This window comes from Haliotis asinina, chromosome 10 (assembly GCF_037392515.1).
Source record: "Haliotis asinina isolate JCU_RB_2024 chromosome 10, JCU_Hal_asi_v2, whole genome shotgun sequence".
In the NCBI taxonomy this organism is placed as follows: domain Eukaryota; kingdom Metazoa; phylum Mollusca; class Gastropoda; order Lepetellida; family Haliotidae; genus Haliotis; species Haliotis asinina.
The window spans coordinates 4,730,248-4,752,715 of NC_090289.1; the positions used below are offsets into that span (position 1 = coordinate 4,730,248).

The 22,468-nt window shown below is 39.6% G+C and overlaps 1 protein-coding gene across 1 annotated transcript in view; it reads left to right on the plus strand.

Moving 5' to 3' along the window:
• Positions 1 to 22,468, plus strand: part of LOC137298414 (uncharacterized) — a 34,361-nt gene that overhangs the window by 2,502 nt on the left and 9,391 nt on the right. Inside the window, exons 3-7 of the mRNA XM_067830676.1 lie at positions 10,339 to 10,530; positions 11,642 to 11,744; positions 17,011 to 17,156; positions 17,471 to 17,617; positions 18,201 to 18,307. Of these exons, the coding sequence (XP_067686777.1) occupies positions 10,339 to 10,530; positions 11,642 to 11,744; positions 17,011 to 17,156; positions 17,471 to 17,617; positions 18,201 to 18,307 (695 nt within the window). The remainder of the gene's footprint in view (positions 1 to 10,338; positions 10,531 to 11,641; positions 11,745 to 17,010; positions 17,157 to 17,470; positions 17,618 to 18,200; positions 18,308 to 22,468) is intronic.

The following is a 22,468-nucleotide window of genomic DNA, read 5'->3' on the forward strand; positions in this document are numbered from 1 at the left end:
GCAATACGTAAGGACAAAGTATGATAAGGGTGGTTTCTGGCCCAGTAACAGAATTAGCTGAAAACATGTTATTTGTTTAGAGACAAGTTAGCTTTGCATAAAAATGCTATATTTTATATGATCTGAGGTGTAATTTCGGTGCAGAGGGGCCCAAAATGGGTTTTATCAGTTCCCATGAAAAATAACAAGAAGTCTGAAATATCAGTGTGCCATAATGACTTATTTACAACTGTCATTTTATTTATTTAAGGATTGATTGTGTATTTCTTTCGTTGCATTGAAGTATGAAACTAAAAACCAATGTGCAAACTGTATGAATCCGCGTAGCGTTCACGGATAATTTTGAGTTGTTTGTTTACGTTAACCACAATGTATCACTTCAATGTTTACGCAAAGTTCATTAAGGTACCCGAGTGCAAGGGAATTTCCTCGCTGTGTAAAGGTACTCCCCCACATTCCTCAGGTCCGAAAGTAGTCCGGTTCGGTGGGCGTGGCTCATATATTTCAGATTCATTGGAAAATGAACTCAAAAGAAATGTTCCCAGTTAACCAATCAGATTGCCAGAATTTTAATGAACACAATAAAAATTTAATTATTTAAGGATTGATTGTGTATTTCTTTCGTTGCATTGAAGTATGAAACTAAAAACCAATGTGCTACGCGGATTCATACAGTTTGCACATTGGTTTTTAGTTTCATACTTCAATGCAACGAAAGAAATACACAGTCAATCCTTATAATTAAATTCAGCAACAAATACTATACCCTTTCAACAATATTTTCTTTAAACATAATCAAATTCATCGAAACAGATATCATTGTTACCACCGATTAACATTTTCGGTGTAAGAATTCGGTAATGGCGTGACATGACTCAGGTGACTCATTTACATAAAATGACAAGCCTACCAAACCATTAGCCAATCAGCATACAGCACCCCCAAACAGCTGTCAATCAACCAAGCTAACATGGGCCGGCGAATCAGAGTGGAACAACTCAACGTGACGCGTCCCGGTATCGGCAAAGTTTCAAGTTCAAACGTTTGAATTACTACCTGCGAACTGAAAGAGACAGTTTGAAAAGTGAGAATTGGAAATGAAGCCCGATGATATAAAGTTAGTGGAACTGAGATTGTAGTATTTGCGCAAGCAGAAAGAGGATGTGATGTGACTGGGATTGCGATGCCATGAACTGAAGTTCCAACGTGCGCATGCTCTTGTCGAGGCGTTGCAACGTTAGTAACGTTCACGGATAATTTTGAGTTGTTTGTTTATGTTAACCACAATGTATCACTTCAATGTTGACCCAACGTTCATTAAGGTACCCGGGTGCAAGGGAATTTCCTCGACGTGTAAGGGTATTCCCCGACATTCCTCTGGTCCGAAAGTAGTCCGGTGCGGTGGGCGTGGCTTATTTTTTTCAGATTCATTGGGAAATGAACTCAAAAGAAATGTTCCCAGTTAACCAATCAGATTGCCAGAATTTTAATGAACACAATAAAAATTTAATTATATACAAATTACAGCAGTTTTACGACAGGTAGTCATGCTGAAAAACATGTCAATGTCAGTCATAATGTTTTAACCTCAAGGGGCCCAATTAGGGTTGCAAAACATTGTTAATTCAATTACTTGCCAATTGTGTCTCCATAACCCAGTCATTATTCACGGCATTCTTTGCAAATGTAATCCATGGGTCAATTTTACAACATGTAAGTATGATAACCAGTCATGTTGTACTAACAGTCACAGTGGTCTATTTTGGGTAAAGCTACATTTTGGGCACAGCTTCATTTACAAGTCAGCATTTACAACCAGTTTTAGTAAATATACAGTTAACATCTCAATCATCATATGTTATTACATTAACCAATCATGTTGCACTAAAAACCACAGGTACATCCACTATTACTCTTCATTCACACAGTCATCAATCTCAGTTTCTGATTCACTGTCAAGAACTGCAGTGTTCAAGAGTTTTTAAACCTAAAGTAGATCAAAATATATAAAATATGAATTTGAAAATATTGGGAACAAATTCGGCTAGACCGACTTGAAAAGGTGAATGTTCAGTGTCTTAAGAAAAGACTTACATGATGTTAATTAAAGCTTGTTTCAACAGTGTTGTAACATATATTACCAAACAAAAATACAATATTTGGATTTGATGTGAAACAGTTTAGTTAAACATTGTAGACTTGATAAACAAACTTTGAAAAAAAGAAAGAAATGTTATATGGATTTGAACCTGCATGTCTGATAACAAAATAATTCCAACGGTCAACTAATGCAACCATTAGGCTACATATTCCTTTGCCCTACAATGTGAATTTAAGCTTATATATTACACTTTACAACTACTATGTATGACTTGACATCTGCTTGTGTTCATCATCTGCTAGACCTTGATACAATGTTCTTATTCTAGCTAAAGAAAATGCTTTTCATACCGTTAAGTGTAGTCATTTTGGTTAAATGAAATCTAAGATGTTATTGGAAACATCAAGGTACAAGATTTCGTGGAAAATGCATATGTTTATACATGGCCATCCTGTTGAATGACAGTGTTATTTTGACAGTGACAGGTGACTCAAAGGTGTTTGATTAACAGATGATAGAAAAACTATGATCAAATTATGACATAAAAACAAAGATTCTCACCTTTACAGTGCTGCTTGGTCATATTTTGAAAATCTTCAGAATCTTCTTACGTTTCTGGCAGAGGCCAACAACCAAAAACCAATGTTTACCTCTCATATAAATCAGACTTGCGAGTGCCTTATGATAGTGAAAATTTTAATGTGTATTTTAGAGCACAAAACCATTCAAAATATAATGTATCATGGCACAGATGTGTAAATGTGATGGATTGTTTTTAAAGATGTTATTTTATGGCAATGTTTATTTTTTGAGATGTTGTATGGGGCAATTTCATAAATCGAAATATGTACTTTTTTAAAGATTTCGATGTGAGCAAAAGCGTGACCCACCACAATTTTTAGGTGTGCATTCTAATTTACTTTCTTCATATGTGGTGAAAAAATTGAGATGAGTCACGCTTTTGCTCACACTTTTCTATCACTCTGAAAATCAGAAAATGTAGGTTTCTAGAAGATATTGTAAAATATGTTAACTTTGAGGTCTTCAAAGAGGAAACCTAACAACACTAAAAACATAAAATTGCAATTGGAGGTAACTTCAACAATTAATTTAGCCCTTTTTATGCTAAATATTTATCGTGTTGTAAAATTTTGATAATCATGACATGTTGTTGGCCAGTAAGGGCCTCTATCATACCTTGTCCTTTACAGAATGTCACGAATCAAGGTGTTATCACTTAGTGGTGTAAGGTTGCGGGCCAGTAAGGGCCTCTATCATACCTTGTCCTTTACAGAATGTCACGAATCAAGGTGTTATCACTTAGTGGTGTAAGGTTGTAATATTGATTTGAAAGTAGAGTAATTCCTGAAAGTTGTGGATGTACAAAGAGACTCATGCCAAAGCTGGGTATATATATCACGGATTCTTTGCGCAAAAGTGCTATTAAACATTTGTATTTTTCCTGCACGTTGCTCTATCCAAACATACGAAAGACCAGTTGTGAAAAGTAAGTGACGGTCATGTGAAACATATGTATTCTTACCATGTTCATCAAGTTTTGCTTTTTTATAGGAATAGGTAACACTGGTGAGGAGAGAGGTGTGATTCCATTCTTAATACTTTTAACCAAAACTTTATAACACGCCTTTGAGTAGAAACGTGCGCGCATCTACCGCACCCACCCAATATGGCATTATTTGATGCACACTTGCAAACATTTCGAAATGACTTTGAGTATGTATTTTGTTCCTTTTCTATGCATCCATAATCCCTAGCATCCCCTTTATTCATGAAGTACTAATTGCTGTCTAGCTTTTTACGCAGTTGACATTTTTTCACATCTTACAATCCGTGCAATAGGTACCATTTTATTCTTACGTTCATCGGAATTAGTTTTGTTGTAACAAATCGTCTTGTAAAATACACGGCTTATGAGGTGTTTGTTTATGATAGCATTCGAAGCAAGAAGCGCGTTTTATGTTTGATGGGTAAAGTTGATTGATTCTCATTCTGATAAAGAGGAAATTGTTTATTACACTGTGTCAGACTCTGATACAGTGTACGGCCTCTTTAGGCATATGAGACACAATAGCACAAGGGTAAAAACCATGATGATATTAAAATGACACACCTTTAGTCAACACACATTGTATAACATCCGTCAGACAGTGGCACGAACAACCGTCAAACACACGCAGTTACGCAGCTGAAAATAATACCTTATTGCATAATACTCCTAAATTCCCTCAACAGGCAAACTACTTCAACAAATAAAATACAGAAAAAAATATTACACACACACGCACACGCACACGCACACGCACACACACACACACACACACACACACACAAACAAACAAAAATGTAGTCTTAGGTGTGACTGTGGTGAGGGCATTCCGACGTCAACTAGTCTTGAAAGTTAGCGCTCCTGACTGGGAATGAACTTGCCTAAATCTGTCTTCATACTTGGAAAACGGGTGAAAAGGTGGCTCTTTTCATTGTTCGATGATTCCATGCATCCCCAGGTAACTGAGTAAACCATCCTACCATTTGCTGAAACGCGACTTATATTTCTGGAGCGCTTGGTCTTTAGACGCTTGTCACATTTGACGTCACAAGCGGAAAGGTCACGTGACTTCCAGCGGAATGCGCATAACGGCCGAAGCTGAGATAACATAAACTGTTTTCGCGATTAAGACGTAAATATGCATAATTTGTAAATGAAACTTTGGGTATATGTTTCTGATGACTTTATCTTTCACACAGAATTCGAAAATTATTGAAATTATCTCGTATTCTCCTTTAAGTGTTGCAGATTTAATTGCTTCGTTTAACTTTTTTATGTGATAATCTAGTTGTTTTACTGTGTTACTTCGTTGACGATATTTCATTATTTACCTTTAATTATTTTTAATCTATAACTTGATTTAGTCACGATATGGCTGAAATATTGCTTTAAATCTGAACTCACTCACTCACTTGTTTGTGTGGGAAATCATGTGCAAGAGAACTTGTGTAATAAAAGGTTTACTACAGGCAAATCCAATGGGGTTTGCTATTGTTGAATATGCATTGTGTCCAAGACGTTGGATCATGAGCTACTGATACCCTGGTATGTTTCAACATGTTCACTGGACTGGCTAAGTAGTGTGTGAACTAAACAAAAAGTAAACACAAGAACATGTGTATCTGTGAATCCTGATTCTGCTACGTCACAGTGCTTCCGGTTCCCATGAGATTGCGCAGTGCGATCGAGCATCAGTGCGCTTTTTGCTATCGAGTGAAATTGACGTGGTCAACACTATTAACGGTGAATTGTAGTTACGTGGTAACTACGGGTGTATATTCACATTCTCTCTGTTATCTCTACGTGGTAGAGATGGTGGTGATCACAGAGAAGCACAGTTTGAGGCACTCAAACACGTGGACATTGTTTACTTTTGTATGAACTTTAACCTGTCGTGGACAGGTCATAAAGTAGGCCGCAATGGCGGACAGAGGCTCGAGTGCGAGCATCTCTGCGGATAGTCATGGGACAGTGTCGGCCCATGATAAGGTTGTTGAAGCACCTTCTACGTCCTCGCGTGCGAGCGGACACATTGGGAAATCGAAGATTTCCGTACAAATTCAACCACCCATGACGGATAATGGAAGGGACATAGGGGGCGCAGCTCCCAATATGGCGACCAAGATGGCGGCGCCCAGGAATTCGCATGCTCGAGAGACAACTAGCACTCCTCGCAGTGACTTAGTGGAACTAGGCCAATTGCTGGCTAGCACTATGGCAGACATCAAATCCTCTATTACTCAAGGCTTTGCCGAAATCAAAGCCAACGCTTAGATGTCTGATGCAGACACAGAGGAACCGTATGCGTACTATGTACATGATGAAGATAATGAATATGATGACGAGTATGCAGGCCACGAATCTAACGGTGAGCATTCCACAAGCAAAACAGTGGATCTAGTGGAGAAATTATTATGTACCGACAAGGTGCTTACACTCACTAGTGATGATAGTGATACCCTTTTGAAAGATATTCAAGGGGAACTTACTGCTAAAGAAAAGACTAGCCCTGCTATTCACCCCACCATGGCAGAAATTGTGAATGGCCTGATCTTCAAAACGGAGCGGCCGGATGAGGAGACAGTCAAGAAGAAACTGGACGGCATCGTTCGACCGGAAAATTGTCCCTCACTAGTCCCTACCAGAGTGGATGAACTCATCTGGAACCTGATGAGACCGGTAACTCAGACAAATGACAAGAAGGCTCAGAAATGTCAAAGCATGCTTATAAAAACGGTGACAGCGATAGCGTCAGCCACAGACAAGGTATTTAAGCTCAAAACGGCATTGAGCACTCAGGAATCGAACTCCTCAACCCCAATCTTGGGAGACATGAGTGTGATCATAAAAGAACTTATTGATGCCATGCAAGTTGCCAGCTTTGCAAACTTTGAACTCAACATTCGCAGAAGAGAGCACATACGACCAGATGTCAATGGCAGCTACACATCGTTATTTTCAACCAATGTGCCCATCAACAACTACCTATTTGGAGGTGATGCCGCCAAACGATTGGAAGACATAGAGAAAGCCAATCGAGCTGCAAATAAAGCGAAGCCAAACCGAGACTTCACTTGGACACCCAGAAAGAGAGGGGGACGTGCTCGATACATCATCAGAGGTCGAGGGAGGGGATACAGAGACAGTCCCTATCCAGCTTTTTTAGAGAACAGAGGGGGCCCCATGCAGGCCCATCAAATGCCAGCAAGACACGTCGGCCCAGCAGACATTAAATCTGGACTCGCAGGTAAATCAGCATTATGTACAGGGACTGACTCTGATCCCATCAGCATGCTTTACTGCAGGACGTATTAGTCAATTTGTATCCCAATGGGAATCCTTGACATCAGATGAGATTATCCTTGACACAGTTTCTGGTTGTCATATTGATCTTGTGGTGAACAGTCATGTGCAGATACCCACTCCTAGAACTGTCAAGGTAAACACAACTGATAAGCACATTATTGATGGGGAAATCTCTAAATTGCTAGAGAAAGGTGTGATAAAACCCACACTGCATTGTGACGGGGAATGTGTATCCCCCATATTTCTCAGGAAGAAGAAAGATGGATCCTATAGGATTATACTTAATCTTAAGCAATTTAACAGCAATATTCAGTATGAGCATTTTAAAATGGAAACCTTACAATCTGCTGTCAAATTAATGTCCCAGGGGTGCTATATGGCAAGTATTGATTTGCGGGATGCGTATTATTCAGTGCCTATTGCAGAAAATTCCTCCGGTTTGAGTGGCAAGGGATACTCTATGAATATACTTGTTTACCCAATGGACTGGCTTGCGCCCCCCGTAGATTCACTAAACTACTTAAACCTGCTTATGCTACACTCAGGCAACAAGGCTGCACGGTGGTTCCATATCTTGAGACTCTTACCTCCAGGGAGATACCAAAGTAGAATGTGCAGATAATGTTAGGCGGACAGTCACGTTACTCCAAGACCTGGGATTCATCATACATGCTGAGAAATCTAAGCTGGTACCTACTCAAGAGATAGAATTCCTTGGATTTGTGCTCAATTCAGTGTTCGTGACAATACGACTGGCACCCGAGAAAGCACAAAGAGTAAAGCTAGAGTGCTCTGTGTTGTCAGATAAGCAATATGCTAGAATTCAGGAAGTGGCTCATGTGATAGGTCTGTTAGTAAGCAGCTTCCCTGGTGTCCAGTATGGACAGCTCCACTACCGAGAACTTGAACAGGCAAAAACTGTAGCTCTAAAGAGAGTGTGTGGCAATTATGATGCAACCATGATCATTACACAAGCCATGCGTGACAACCTAGATTGGTGGGTAGAGGAGGTTGAGAGTGCATTTAAACCAGTGTTAATTCCAGCTCCTGAGTGTACCTTGTTCTCAGATGCATCACTAGCTGGTTGGGGGGCCCATCTAAATAATCAGACAGCGAATGGGCGCTGGACAAGGGATGAGAATCAGTGTCACATCAATGAGTTAGAATTACTGGCATGTTTCCTCGCCCTCCAATCATTGTGCAAGGACAAAACCCACTGCCACATCAAATTACAGTTGGACAATTCTACGGCTATTGCATATATAAATTCAATGGGAGGAAGCAAATCACATAACTGTAACAAAATAGTGAAGAAACTTTGGCAATGGTGCATAGAAAGGAGCATTTGGGTTAGTGCTAGTCATATACCTGGCACTTGTAACATACAAGCTGACAAAGAATCCCGCATTTTTGATGATAGAACGGAATGGCAGTTACTTCCTAGTGTGTTTGAATCTGTGGCTCAATTGTGGGGCCTACCTGATATTGACCTGTTTGCATCTCGGCTTAATAAACAATTCATGCCATATGTAGCTTGGAAACCAGACCCAGCTGCTAAAGCAACAGATGCTTTCTCTATATCATGGCAGAACTTATATGTGTATATGTTTCCTCCCTTCAGTGTGATACCCCAGTGTCTCCAGAAGCTGAGGAAGGAGAAGGGGGAAGCAACCATGGTGCTGCCGAACTGGCCAACGCAGCCCTGGTACGACACGGTGCTGAGGATGCTGGTGGATCATCCTCGTTTTCTGCCGCGCAGGATGGACCTGCTGAGGTTGCCGCACAACAACTCTTTGCACCCGTTGAGGAAAAAGCTGCAACTAGTGGCATGCCGCTTATCCGGGAAGCCCTCACGCTCCGAGGCATTCCGGAACGAATTGGGAAAGTCATCACCCAATCATGGCGTGGTTCAACTCAGCGACAATACCAGGTTCACCTCCACAAGTGGGAGGCATATTGCAGTGAAAGGGACATTGATCCACTTCAGGGAACTGTAGCTGAGTTACTTGGATTTCTGCATGTACTGTATGAACAAGGTCTTAGCTACAGTAGCTTAAATACAGCTAGGTCAGCAGTAAGTGCTTTAGTCTCAATTAGTAGTGGAATTAGTGTTGGTTCGGACCCGTTAGTATGTAGATTTTTGAAAGGTGTGTTCCAACAGAGGCCCACCAGGTCAAGGTACAAGAACGTGTGGGATGTGAGCACAGTATTCACATACATTGATAGCTTAGGAAGGAACTGTGAACTGACCTTGAAATACCTGACTGGCCACAGCTAACAGACTACAATCTCTGCAGACTTTGGATATCCTAAACATGAAAATGATGGATAACAAAATTGTGTTTGTACTCAATAGACTAAAGCAGAGAACACCTGGTAGGCCAGCACAGTTTGTAGACATAGATAGATTTGAGACCGAAAGCAATCTCTGTGTCTATCGGACTCTAAGGGCATATTTAGATGCCACATTGGATTTAAGGGGAGAGGAAAAACAAGTGCTGATTAGTTTCCAAAAACCCCATAAGAAAGTCGGCACATCCACTATAGCAAGGTGGATTCGGCAAGTCCTTGCAGCGGCAGGAATAGATACTTCGGTGTTCTGTGCTCACAGTACGAGGGCGGCAGCCTCTTCAGCAGCCAGTGTGGCACAGGTGCCGATCACGGACATTCTGAGGACAGCGGGTTGGACATCAGCCCAGACATTTGCCAAACATTACCGGCTCCCAGTTGACACTGGTACCAGCAATATGTATGACACAATTGTTACTGCTAGTCAGGAAACTCCCTCCAGATTAGATCTCTAATCACATTGGTGCTTTTTGTATTAATAGGACTACAACTGCAACACAGTGAACACACTTGTGTCGATTATTGCATGATGGTGACTTATAGAACTTGGTTTTAACATGTTTAATGTGCATGTATTCTAGTCATTTTACTAGTTGGAAATTAGTGGCAAGTGACAATAAATGGGTGTTAATTTAATGAAGAGTGGCTTCCTGTGATGATTTTATGACACCAGGTACCTTTCAAATCTCATGGGAACCGGAAGCACTGTGACGTAGCAGAATTTTAGAATTAAACGAGACTTACCTGTAAGTTGAAGTTTGGTTGGGATTCTGCTACGTCACAGGAGTGCTGGAGGTTAACATGCCCTCCTCACTCCCACCCTGTTGGCCAACGCGGTTGGTTAGCTCAAACTCACTGGTGTCAACAATCTACTTTAAATACTGATGCTCGATCGCACTGCGCAATCTCATGTTAACCTCCAGCACTCCTGTGACGTAGCAGAATCCCAACCAAACTTCAACTTACAGGTAAGTCTCGTTTAATTGTAAAATTAACTGTGATTCGTTATTTTAAGATATCGTCAAGAAATCAGAGAATATGTCACCACTGGCGTTACAAGAATCAATTCGGGACCTCACTCATGTGAACACATTCGAGACAATTTCCAAACCAATGTGACGTTTTATAGACCTGGTTGCTGTTCATGGACAGTGGTGATGGACAGTACACCATTCCTGTGTTATGACATTGATCTGCAGCTACATAGGTATGTATGTAATGTATGTAAGTATGAGTTAGTCAGTCTGACTTTCTCTCTATCTGTGAATTCGAGATCGTACTGGAGTGTGAGTGTACCTCTCTCCGTTATAGCGTATTTAATACCGAATTACAGTCGATTCTTTCAACGAGCAGTTCGAAGAGAACCTACTCCAGACAGGATTCATACATGTGCTTTTTGCACTGGCTTTATAAACATACATACTACTAAACAGCTTCAGACGGGCGACAGAGGAATGATGCATGCGTGTTTGTGACTGCTTACTTCCGTTCATGCTCTGATTTTACTGCCATTGTCATTTACTGCGGAGAACAACCATTCTGTGCAAGTTGTTTTAAGTACTGTAGTCTAACCCATGTAGTGGGAACAATGAACGTGTTTACTGTTCCGTTTAGTGGCTTGTATATGCATAAAAGATGTATATACAATACATTTTATACATGTCAGTCTTTCAAGTCTGTCTGTCTGTCTGTGTCTGTCCATCAATAAGCTGATAATATGACATTACAAGCTGACATTTTTATCAGACCGTAATCTTGCATGATTTAAATGTGTATTCTAACTTAACAAGTCGAGATAGTAATATATTTACAAAATGGTCCATACAAATTCACTAATCAGTCGGACCAGTAACGACCGAGACACAACTATGTAGCGGTACTATGTTTGTTCACCATGTCTTGTTAAAACGACGGCTCACCCTCTGTAAGCCCCGTAAACACTACACAGTGGGCTTGCAACCGAGATTCAGAAAATAATGCCCGTCCATTATATTGAAGAACATTGAAATTGTGTTTTGAATTCGGGCTCAGTTCTCTGTGTTTCACTGGTTGAACCATCGGATAAATAACGAGTGCACACTTAACGACTTCTCATGATTACCGAAGGATTGGTCTAGTATAAACCAATTCTTCTTTGCTAGGTACACCGAAGACTTGGGTTTAATTCCCTACATGGGTACAAGGTGTGAAACCCATTTCTGGTGTCCCCTGCCGCTGGAATATTTTTAAAATCGACGTAAACCTAACGTAATCGTGTCACTCCCTCAATAACGTTTGGTTAATCTTCTAGGTGTGTAATTATGCAATTTCACGTCCAGGTACGATGGAGAAAAAGTCACACTGTCTTCGCTGTATCTCGAAATATTGAGAGAGTGGGTTGAAAGTTACCAGTCAGCGTTAAGCAATGGATGTAGCATAAAGGTAAGTATTTGACTTCTGTCCTTGGTTCAAGTAACTGACTTCTATAATTGACTACAGATCGTGTCTTCAGTTCTTGACTTCAATCCTAAGCTTATAGAAATATACTGAAGATAGTATTTATAAAGCGCTTTTCCCAACAACTTTTATCGGACGCGTTTAGGCCAAAGCACTGTCAAAAAAGTGAGTTTTCAAGACACGGTTGAATCGTTCAAGGTCTTCTATATTCTAAATGTAAAGCTGTAAAAGAGACCATGGCAATAGTCAAAGCGTGATGTAACAACAGCATGGACGAACGTCTTCGCTGCATTCTTCGTATGTGAAAGTAGCCATCTCTCCTCATAATGACGCTCAAGAGCCAGAGAGGACTTGCACATAACTCTAAGATTTTAGCTTGTGAACTTGGCCTAATATAACTTTCACCTACTTCCAGTGGCTGAAATTGGAATCATAACAGTGTTGACCTCGATCCAAATATTTTTTTTTTTATCAAGTTTCAAAATGCATACAAATATGACAGCAAACTAATTAGGACTATAAGACAAAATAAAAAGACGTATTTTCAGTATTTTTCAGTCGTAACAGGTAACGTTTTACCACGTTTTACCACTGGAAGATGATTAAACTTCAGTGTTTTCATTTGTTTACATAATGATGAAGTAAACATAATGTCCTCTTTTTGTTGATCAGCCTATACTTACACTATCAATTGCGCATGCAGAGGTCACGAACTATTCACGAATTCTAGGATCTCATCTTGGAACTCACAGGAGAAAATCAATAACAAAATCAACAGCCAGACCACGTAAATTGCACTGGGTTAGTGCCACTTTAAATTGTAGGGAGTGGTCATCTAGGTCTTTTTCTCTTTGACGCATGCAGTAATGGAGTCACGTAGAGCTGTAGTAGAAGCAGCGACATTCGGTTTGAAACCCACATAGACTGAGGGTCGTCAGCGCGCAAGTGAAATACTTCCTGACTCTGTAGCCGATAGGTAAATGGTATAGGGTAAGCAGTGTTGGTCCCAAAACAGAACCTTGTAGTATCCTATAAAGTGACTCATCATCTTGTTTTTGTCATTTTTGTCTTGAGCTCTACATGCATGCATGACGCGGAGGTCAGATGGCACAAATGGCATGTCTAGTGAACTTCATATAACAGGAGAGCAGAGAGTTACTTTCGTGCTAAACATGCACATATGGATTCGTTACAGAACTTGTCCCGGAAAGCAACATGTCTGAATATTATTTCGTGTTCTAACTTAATTGTCTATAGAGTCATGTGCTATCTATTCTGGTTTACTAACATTACAACGTAAAGACGTTGTGTACTTTCACAAAAACTATACACTCTCAATCGTGACCGGAAACAGCAGTTGCCCCGCGGCTAGTTGCCCTAAAGGTTACACAACACCAAATGTTTTCCCATAGACTTCTATAGTAACCTTATATTTTTTTTAAAATATCCAGGCTATCAACAGCCATTCCATGTACACATGGGCACAGTCTGTCCTCTAAGCTACAATAAAACACAAGTTGTGGCCAACTTGTCCGCCACATTTGCCAAGCACAGGAAGCGGAACACATCAACCCCCAGCTCCGCACCGAATGTCACCTACTTCAAAATATATGTACACACATAAGCATAACCCATGGTGATAAAAATGACAGCACTAAATACTTAAAATTGTGGTCAGTTTTAATAACAGGGTGGATGTGCTTTTAAAACACATACACATCTTACACTATTTCATCCAATCACAGCTGTCACAGGTCCTCGCTCGGGCAGCATGTGATATTCATATAGTGTAGTGGAACCTGTAGAAAAAATGATCTGCATCTGCACTAGGCCAATCTGTGATTTATGTACTGTATACTTCTCAGAAAAAAAAATAAAACTGCATGAAACCTCAATATTTTTTTCTGTCCAACATATCTATTATGGCAAAAGAATAAAGAGATTTGCTGCACTGATAGAGGTGTGAGAGTTACATCATGTCTACTTCATCAAAGCTTTGCAAAAATGCATTTCTGCTTTCATAGAGAAAGTTTTCAAATCATGTATATACCATGGGAGTTTACTCCTATTTCACAAAAGAAGGGGGTCATGGGTTGATTCCATACATGACTGGGGCTGCCTACATCATATCAACCTAGAATATATTTTGAACGACCAAAATCATGGAATACAGGCCAGAAATTGGAGAGATTTCACATTAAGCAGGTTTAGCATCTTGACATATGTAAGGCTGGTTGATGAAGTTTGTCAGAAAGTATTAAGTGAGGAGATGCATAATGCCTAGCTGTCTGGAACACTGATCAGAATACCCTGCCGCCTGTTCGTCGATCAAGGCAAATGACCCCTTAAACAGCTGAAATCACTTTTAGACCACAGCATGAGAGGAACTTATGCTTGAATCTATTGATTCATCAAGCTAAGACTCTAAAAAACTTCCAGGAAATCAAAACTATTTACTGTGTATTGTTTTCAGGTTGTTCGACTTGACAGTTTCATGTATAAGCCAGTTTAGAGGGTACAAAGTGAAAATATCCTCATAATTTTGGAAGTTTATTGGTTAACCTGCCCAAAACTGAATATTTCTATTCACAGTTAACAGTATTTGACAGTATCAGCTAAAAACAGTGTTTCTCTGCAATAATTTATGGGTTACTGGGTGACAAGAAGACATATTGTAAATGGGTAAACAAGGGAGATAATTTAAAGACATCACACACTCTCATGTCAATAAAATTTGTGGTCAGACCCACTCTACAAGGGTCAGTTGTTATTATTTACATCTAATCAACTTCTTGGGTTCATGTACAGCCCTTAATTCATGTCTGGCAAAAAGAAATACTGCACAGTGAGGCATTAAGAGAGCATGGTCAGAAACTTCTAGGGATGACGATGACCGAGTGGTGGAAGTTACCAGTCAGACATTGTGGTGTTTTAACTGGACTGGGGTACTTAAATGTACTGTATGTACCTACATATCCAAGTACTGCAACTGCTACAAGGTGGTAAGACATATCGAAGAAAAGGGCGTGTGCTTGATTAGACGGAGTCAACAACAGACTTCAGACCGGCTTGTCGAAATACCACATTGGATGTGAAGACTTCTGTTTCTGCTGTGTGTGTGCATACACACCTCCCCATTCATCAACAGGCATTCTGCAAGCTGAAAATAATGTTGCTATTATATTAAATGTCAAATCATAAAATCCAAAACAGTAATGGGACAGTTGTAGATAAAACAAAAAATCATTTTGAAAGTCATATGTGTTAAAAAGGGGGATTTTTTATTTTAAAAAAAGGAAAGAAAATTAAGTTGATTCACATGCAAAAGGGGTCAGATAGAAAGAATTGACCATATGCTTCAATGTTTACATTTAAAACAAGGGTTTGTGACATGTTCTGCTGTGCAGTGAACATATATCATGATTTTCTTATCATTTAACTTTAATTTGACCCTCAAGGGATTACCTCAGACACTCACATTGTTATAATAGTGTTGATTTTGGCTTACTTTGTTGTCAAATTCATCAGTTCCAACAAATGTAGAAGCAGGTAACCATTAATCAAGGGTAGAACTCACCATAGGGGTCTATTACCACTGTTGGGCCTCAAAACGAAGCAACGTTCATATTCACAACACTAGAACAATCTATTCCACTCAAAACAGCCCCATCTTTACTCCCATTACCTTTAAATTTGCCTCCACATTAATACTGACTTGTTTCCATGGTGAAATAAACACAGGAAAGCATGTAAAGTATAAATTACTGAAATGTGCTCGAACCCTACAGGTTACACAACACCAAATGTTTTCCCATAGACTTCTATAGTAACCTTATATTTTTTTTTTTAAATATCCAGGCTATCAACAACCATTCCATGTACACATGGGCACAGTCTGTCCTCTAAGCTACAATAAAACACAAGTTGTGGCCAACTTGTCCGCCACATTTGCCAAGCACAGGAAGCGGAACACATCAACCCCCAGCTCCGCACCGAATGTCACCTACTTCAAAATATATGTACACACATAAGCATAACCCATGGTGATAAAAATGACAGCACTAAATACTTAAAATTGTGGTCAGTTTTAATAACAGGGTGGATGTGCTTTTAAAACACATACACATCTTACACTATTTCATCCAATCACAGCTGTCACAGGCCTCTGTCCGTTTGAGTTGTTTCCATACGGTCCTCGCTCGGGCATGTGATATTCATATAGTGTAGTGGAACCTAAACCTTAAAGCATCTGTAGTTGCTTGTTGAAAGAAAGTTAGGACATTGCTGACATTTTCTCAACAATGAGGTGTCCAGCGGCGACCTTGTCTCGACTGTTAAGTCTCATGTTGGCAATCAACAGACAAAGGTGCACCCCTTCACAATAATAGACTCAACCAGTTGTGACAGTTACGTTGTGCATGATGGGTATTTCACTTGATCGGGTCAAGCTGCCCTTTTAATGATAACTGTTTGACGTCGTTTGCTAAGATATCATTTTAACCATCACAAAACCTGTCCAGTCAGTTCAACCTGGTCTTCCAATAATGACACCAGGTCTGTTGTCTCGAATGCTGCCGAGAGGTCTAGCATTGACCTCTAGCAGCCATGAGCCGATCGTTTTGCACTCGTAGAAGAGCGGGTTCTGCACTGTGGCCTACCTTGTATAGGATTGCATGGTCTCCTGCAGCTGAATTGACTCCAGTCATTGAGCAGCCATGAGCAGATCGTTTTGCACTCGTAGAAGGGCGGGTTCTGCACTGTGGCCTAACTTGTATAGGATGCATGGTCCCCTGCAGCTGAATTGACTCCAGTCATTGACACTTGTCCTTTACTCCTATGCTTGACTCCGATTCTTGATGCATGTCCTTGACTCCAGTCCTTGACGCTTGTCTTTGATTCCAATTCTTGACCCGTGTCCTTAATCCCAACCCTTGACGCTTGCCCTTCACTCCAGTCCTTGATGTTTGTCATTCACTCCAGTCCTTGGTTCTAGTCCTTTACGCTTGACCTTGATTCTTAAATCCTTAGAAAGGTTACTAACAATTTCACGTAGAATAACACCTATATCGGTACCAATCAAACAAACATCAGAATTTTGCATAAACATATACATGTAAATTGTGTATCACGGCCTTAAAGCCGAGGCGATATTTTCTTGAATTTGTGCAGAAAGTTGCATATTTTTATTGCATTTTGTATAGTGCATAACATATAAATGTGTCCGTTAGTATATAAAAGTGTTGCTTTTCAGATACACCTTTGGTTTGGAGAGGCAATTTCAGTATGCGAGACCGATATTCCAGAAGATCTCAAGTTTGATTTTATTGACACGTCCAACATTGCAGATATTATTGGCCTCATACCTTTGCTTACTTGCTGTCGCGAGAAGGCGAAAACGTATGTACTCCAATACCATCCCCACTCCCTTGGTTTTTTACTTTGTCATCACCTGACTTTATGATCTGGTACACATTGCTTGTTCTTCGTGTTAAAAGGGTGATTTTGATTTTAGGGCTAAGGCTTATTTCGTGATACTGTTGACATACAATAGTGATAGTGAAGCTGGGATTCGAACCCATGGTCATCAGATCCATGCATACTAAACACTTTTATGTCATGAACATGACTGACTGATGTTCTACAACGTTTTATCTGGATTGAAACAATTTAATTTCCTATCAGTAACACAACTGAATCTTCCTTTGAATTAGTTCAGATACGGTTATTCGGACGGAGGTCTTTCACTGGAATAAAACCGACGTAGTAGCGTTCCTTCGTGAGTGTCTTGATGTCTCGCCATTACTGTACCCAACTGTCTTGGGACTCCACCTAGCTGAGGACCTCGTGCTAGGACATGAGTAAGTGCGGAAACCAACCGTCCAGTATCTGGTATAAATTATTGCATTTAATTTGCGGCGAATCCCGTGAAGATCCGGGTCTTCAGAAACCCATGTTTGTCGTAAGAGGCACATAACGGGATGGGGTAGTCAGGATCGCTGACTTGATTGACACATCGTATCCCCCATGCTGTAGATCACTGGATTATCTGGACCAGACTCGTTTACTAGTATTTACAGACCACTGCCATATAGCTGGAATATGCTGAGTGAGGAGTTAAAGAACAACCAACCATCTTAGTGGCATATATGATACTTGTCATGAGGATAATGGAATGTTGGTGACATACCAACTATGTTGATAACAATGATCACGCCCCGGTTGGTACAGATTACAAGAACACACAATCAGGCAGATTATGCATTTGACCATCTGACTGAGGACCTCTTCTGCCACACTGACAAGAAGAACTGTACACATAACGTTGCTTTAATTAAGCTCTACATGACGAAAATGTATAGGAAACTAATTTGAATAAAATATTGCAAAAGGTAGTGATAAAAAGTTAGCTTTATCGATAATGTCTTCAATTTCATTTTCTAGGAATCTTCCTGCCCCTGGTGCTTTCAGTGGACTTGCCAAATTGTCCTTAAGATGGAAAACAGCAGAGAACTTTAGAAACATGACACGTCTCACAATTACTGCAGACCGTATGTAATCCTTTTCCAAATACATACCATAAATACACAGGTTACAAAATTTACCACTCATAATGCCTTAAGGACCTTTCGATTCCCTCACTGTAGGTAATACGTCATCAAGATCTGTTGTTATCTAAAAGAATCGGATGGTCCTTATCTTCTATTGAGAAGTACATTTGTATATGCTTTGAGCCTTTGTATATGCTCTTGATAATGGTCACCTCCACAGAGTGTGTCTTCGATACTACACCACCTTACTATTAGATATACAGATGGCAAGACGTATCCCGACACCCTCGGTTTATGACAGGGCAACATCGTAAGCTTGCATCCATGTAGGCCAGGACATTTAGATCCCCAGAAGAGGGAACCCCAAACAAATTGCAACAGAAACAAATTGGTTTGTTTCTTATTTAGACATACCTACTGCATCACATACTAAAAGTCTTAATCAATCCAAGGTGGGGAACATTATCAAAATTATGGATAACTATTAACTTTCCTAGTTCTTTTTCAACAGAATTGAAAGATTATTTTATTTTTTTTGAAAAATACCTTGAAACTGTATATCTTGTGCATAATATTCAGTGAAAGGTAATAAATTCATCTTTAACATGAAATACAAGTGGGTTTTTTTATTTTGTCTGACATCCAAGAGATGTAGAACTTGTCTCAAAAATGATTATTTTCAAAAACTTTCTGGAAATATATTAGCAAACAAACGTATTTCTTTGTTCTTAATAAAACACACATGTTTAAAATCATATATTTCTCACATAACAGAAGTTTTTCTTTCATATCATCTTATGTTTTGAAAAGTAGGTTATGCATAATAAACAGTCTTCAGGAAAAATGATGCTGAGAGTTATCTCCCTTCCACATCATTGACATTTGCTTGGAGCATTTCAACTGGATTTCACTGTGTTTTTAGTGCTTTGCAACGGTCTTCAAGGCATTTTTCACAGAAGAGAGGTAAGTTCATGTGTTTATAGATGTTTTTGACCCAGCTTTTAATTGACGAAGTTAATTCGTAAATGCATACTTAATGTATCTAAGCTCCAGCAAGCACTGTCTTTCAAGATCTGCATGATCACCATACATAGCCACAGCATTTTTAATGAAGGACTTATAAGCTTTTTAAGTTTGATCTATAGGCATTGCTTCTCCCTTGATGAATTATGTGGACTATCTCTGTTGTCATATACTGTTTATTTATCTGCAATATTTATTTTTTTTGTCATTATGTCCCCAGGGTCACTATGACCTAGCAAAGGGAGCAGTTAGTGTATACTACTTTCCTAAAGGCTTGTCTTTTTTGTATGGCCCACAAGGTCACATGCATAGCATATGGCAAACTTTGGTCAGTGTACTAGGTTTAATGTTCATGAATGAGACAGTATTATATGAACTAATGATGAAAGCAGAAAAGAATATGACATGTTTTTTCATGTTGTTGATATGATAATATTATTAGATATGTAGTCATGTGTTTATTGAGATTTCAAAACATACAATTTGTACATTTGTCTTTAAGAATCATTCCAAATTTACCAGTTTTCATCATTTTGTAATAACAGATCATGGATCATCAAATCAATTTGTTGTACTTGATATACAGTAATTTACATAAATTCAGGTTATCTATCATAACTGAGCCTGAACATATTACTGAATATATCCATATGCTATATGTTACTTGATAATTTCATTTTTTCAAAATTTTAGGTTTTATTCATTCAATTTTTGTAATTGCTTTAGTAATCTAAATATTGTTCTTTTTTAAAGTAGTTTCAAGTTAATAATTTTTCTTTTAGGGTCAAAACATGGCACTATGGATGTTTGTGAAATATGCAAGCTGCATTTTAAGGGGAAGACAGGAGGATCAGTTGTTCTGAGGGAGAAAGGCAGCAGAGGTGTAAATGAAGCAAGCGTAGCACGTGGTGACTCAATCCAAACCAGACCGGGACAGCTTGTTCATGTTGAATGTCGTCGACAGTACTGTAATCCGCAGCAAATAAACAAACTCAATAGTAGAAGGGATGAAGTCACGAAGAACAACCAGTCTAGGACTTTACATTTTCCAGAAACAAATTTTGATTTTAAACATCAGTGTATATTTTGTGCTGGAGTTATTAATCAACGTGACAAAAAGAGAGGATATGATGTCTATCCTGTTAAAACAAAGGACTTTGAAGATTCAATTAAAGCTGCATGTCAAGAACGAGGGGACAAATGGTCACATGATGTGCAAACTCGCCTGCTCTACACCTGTGATCTACATGCAGCAGATGCAGTCTACCATCAGACATGTAGTGTCAATTTCAGAACTGGAAAACAAATTCCATCTCAGTTTGACAAAAGTGTTGACATCTCCAAGAAATCTAAGCAGGGAAGACCAGAAGATATTGAAAGGACAGCAGCTTTCTATTCTGTAGTGGAGTTCCTAGAGGAAAATGATGATGAACAGATTTCAATCACTGATTTGGTTAATCACATGGAGGATATTTTGAAGGGAACAGATGTTGAAGCATACAGCCATCCTTACATGAAGAAGCGACTGCAAGAGCACTTTGGAGACCGAATCATCATAACTGATGTTTTTGGAAAACATAATGTTGTAACATTTACGAGTACGGCCTCATCCATTCTCCATGATTTCTATCAGCAACCCAGAAAGAAAGACATTGCCTCCGAAAAGCGTCAGATTATTCAAACAGCAGCCAAGCTCATAAAGCAGGACATTAAGTCAGCAGAGATCAATAATGATAGATACCCTTCATGTGATGAAATGGCATCATTAGAAGCAAATCTGGAATTTGTCCCAGAATTGTTGCGATGTTTCCTGAAAGAACTGATTCCAAGAAAATATGTTGATATCAAGATAGCTTCATTGGGACAATCAATAATGCAATGTTGCAGGCCAAGAGTTCTCACAGCCCCACTTCAGATTGGACTTGCTGTGCAAATGCATCATCAGTTTGGTTCCAGATTTCTTGTGGATTCTCTCAATACCCATGGTTTCTGCAGTTCTTATGATGAGGTTAAAAGGTTTGAGAGAAGTGCTGCTGTCAGTAAGGGAACTGACATCCCAGGAATATGTCCAGGAAGCTTTGGAAATGTTATTCAGTATGTTGCAGACAATGTGGACCACAACACCTGTACTCTAGATGGATCAAACACATTTCATGGTATGGGCATCATTGCAGCGGTCACACCAGGAACAAAGGCAAGTATGCCTATTTTGAAGACTAATGTAAAAGCAGAAGATCTTTCGCAGCTTGGACGAATCAAACTCTTTCAATATAAACCCACAGGTACTAGTCTTGGAATTCTTCACTATGAGCCAATAGAAGAATTATCAGAGGTGGATCCTACAGCAAATATTGATCTTCTTTGGAAATCATCATGGCTGCTGAGACATCAAGTTAGACCATCATATTCAGGAATGATGCAAACAGTTCATCGTGGTCAGTTTCCTGGTAAGTCATCAGTGGTATTCCTTCCTATGATTGACATGGATCCAACAAGCATGTCCTGCATATTTTCCACCTTGAAGTTTGTCTGCAAACAAGCAAGAAAATACACTGTGACACCAGTGTTGACATTTGACCAACCTCTTTGGTGGAAGGCACATCTCATAGTTATCAGTGAACCAAGGGACAGTGACCTTCATTCTCTTGTCTTACGACTAGGAGGTTTTCATATGGAAATGAGCTTTCTTGGTAGTATTGGGCATCTAATGGCTGGATCAGGACTGTTTGAAACAGTATATGCAACAAATTCAGTTGGGCATATGCTTAGTGGAAAAGCAGCTGCTAGAGCTGTTAGAGCTCATGTGTTGGTTGACACAGCCTTGAATGCCCTCTTGGTTGCCAGGGCGTTTGAGGTGCCCCTCCCTTGCTCGAACAGCTGTGAAGAATTATCTGCAGATGCGACTGTTAGTCATGAAGATGAAGACATTACTGAAGCTGTTTCACTGTATGATGGACTCATGGGTGGAAAATTGACTCCAGCAGATGTTTCTTCCAAACAGTGCTTTGGAAGAATACGTAAACGAATGGAAGCTGTAAAAAGTGAAATAAAGGTTTCACGAACAGGGGCTCTGTGGCTCATGTACATGGATCTAATTGACATCCTTCAGAAGTTTATCAAAGCTGAGAGGACAGGAAA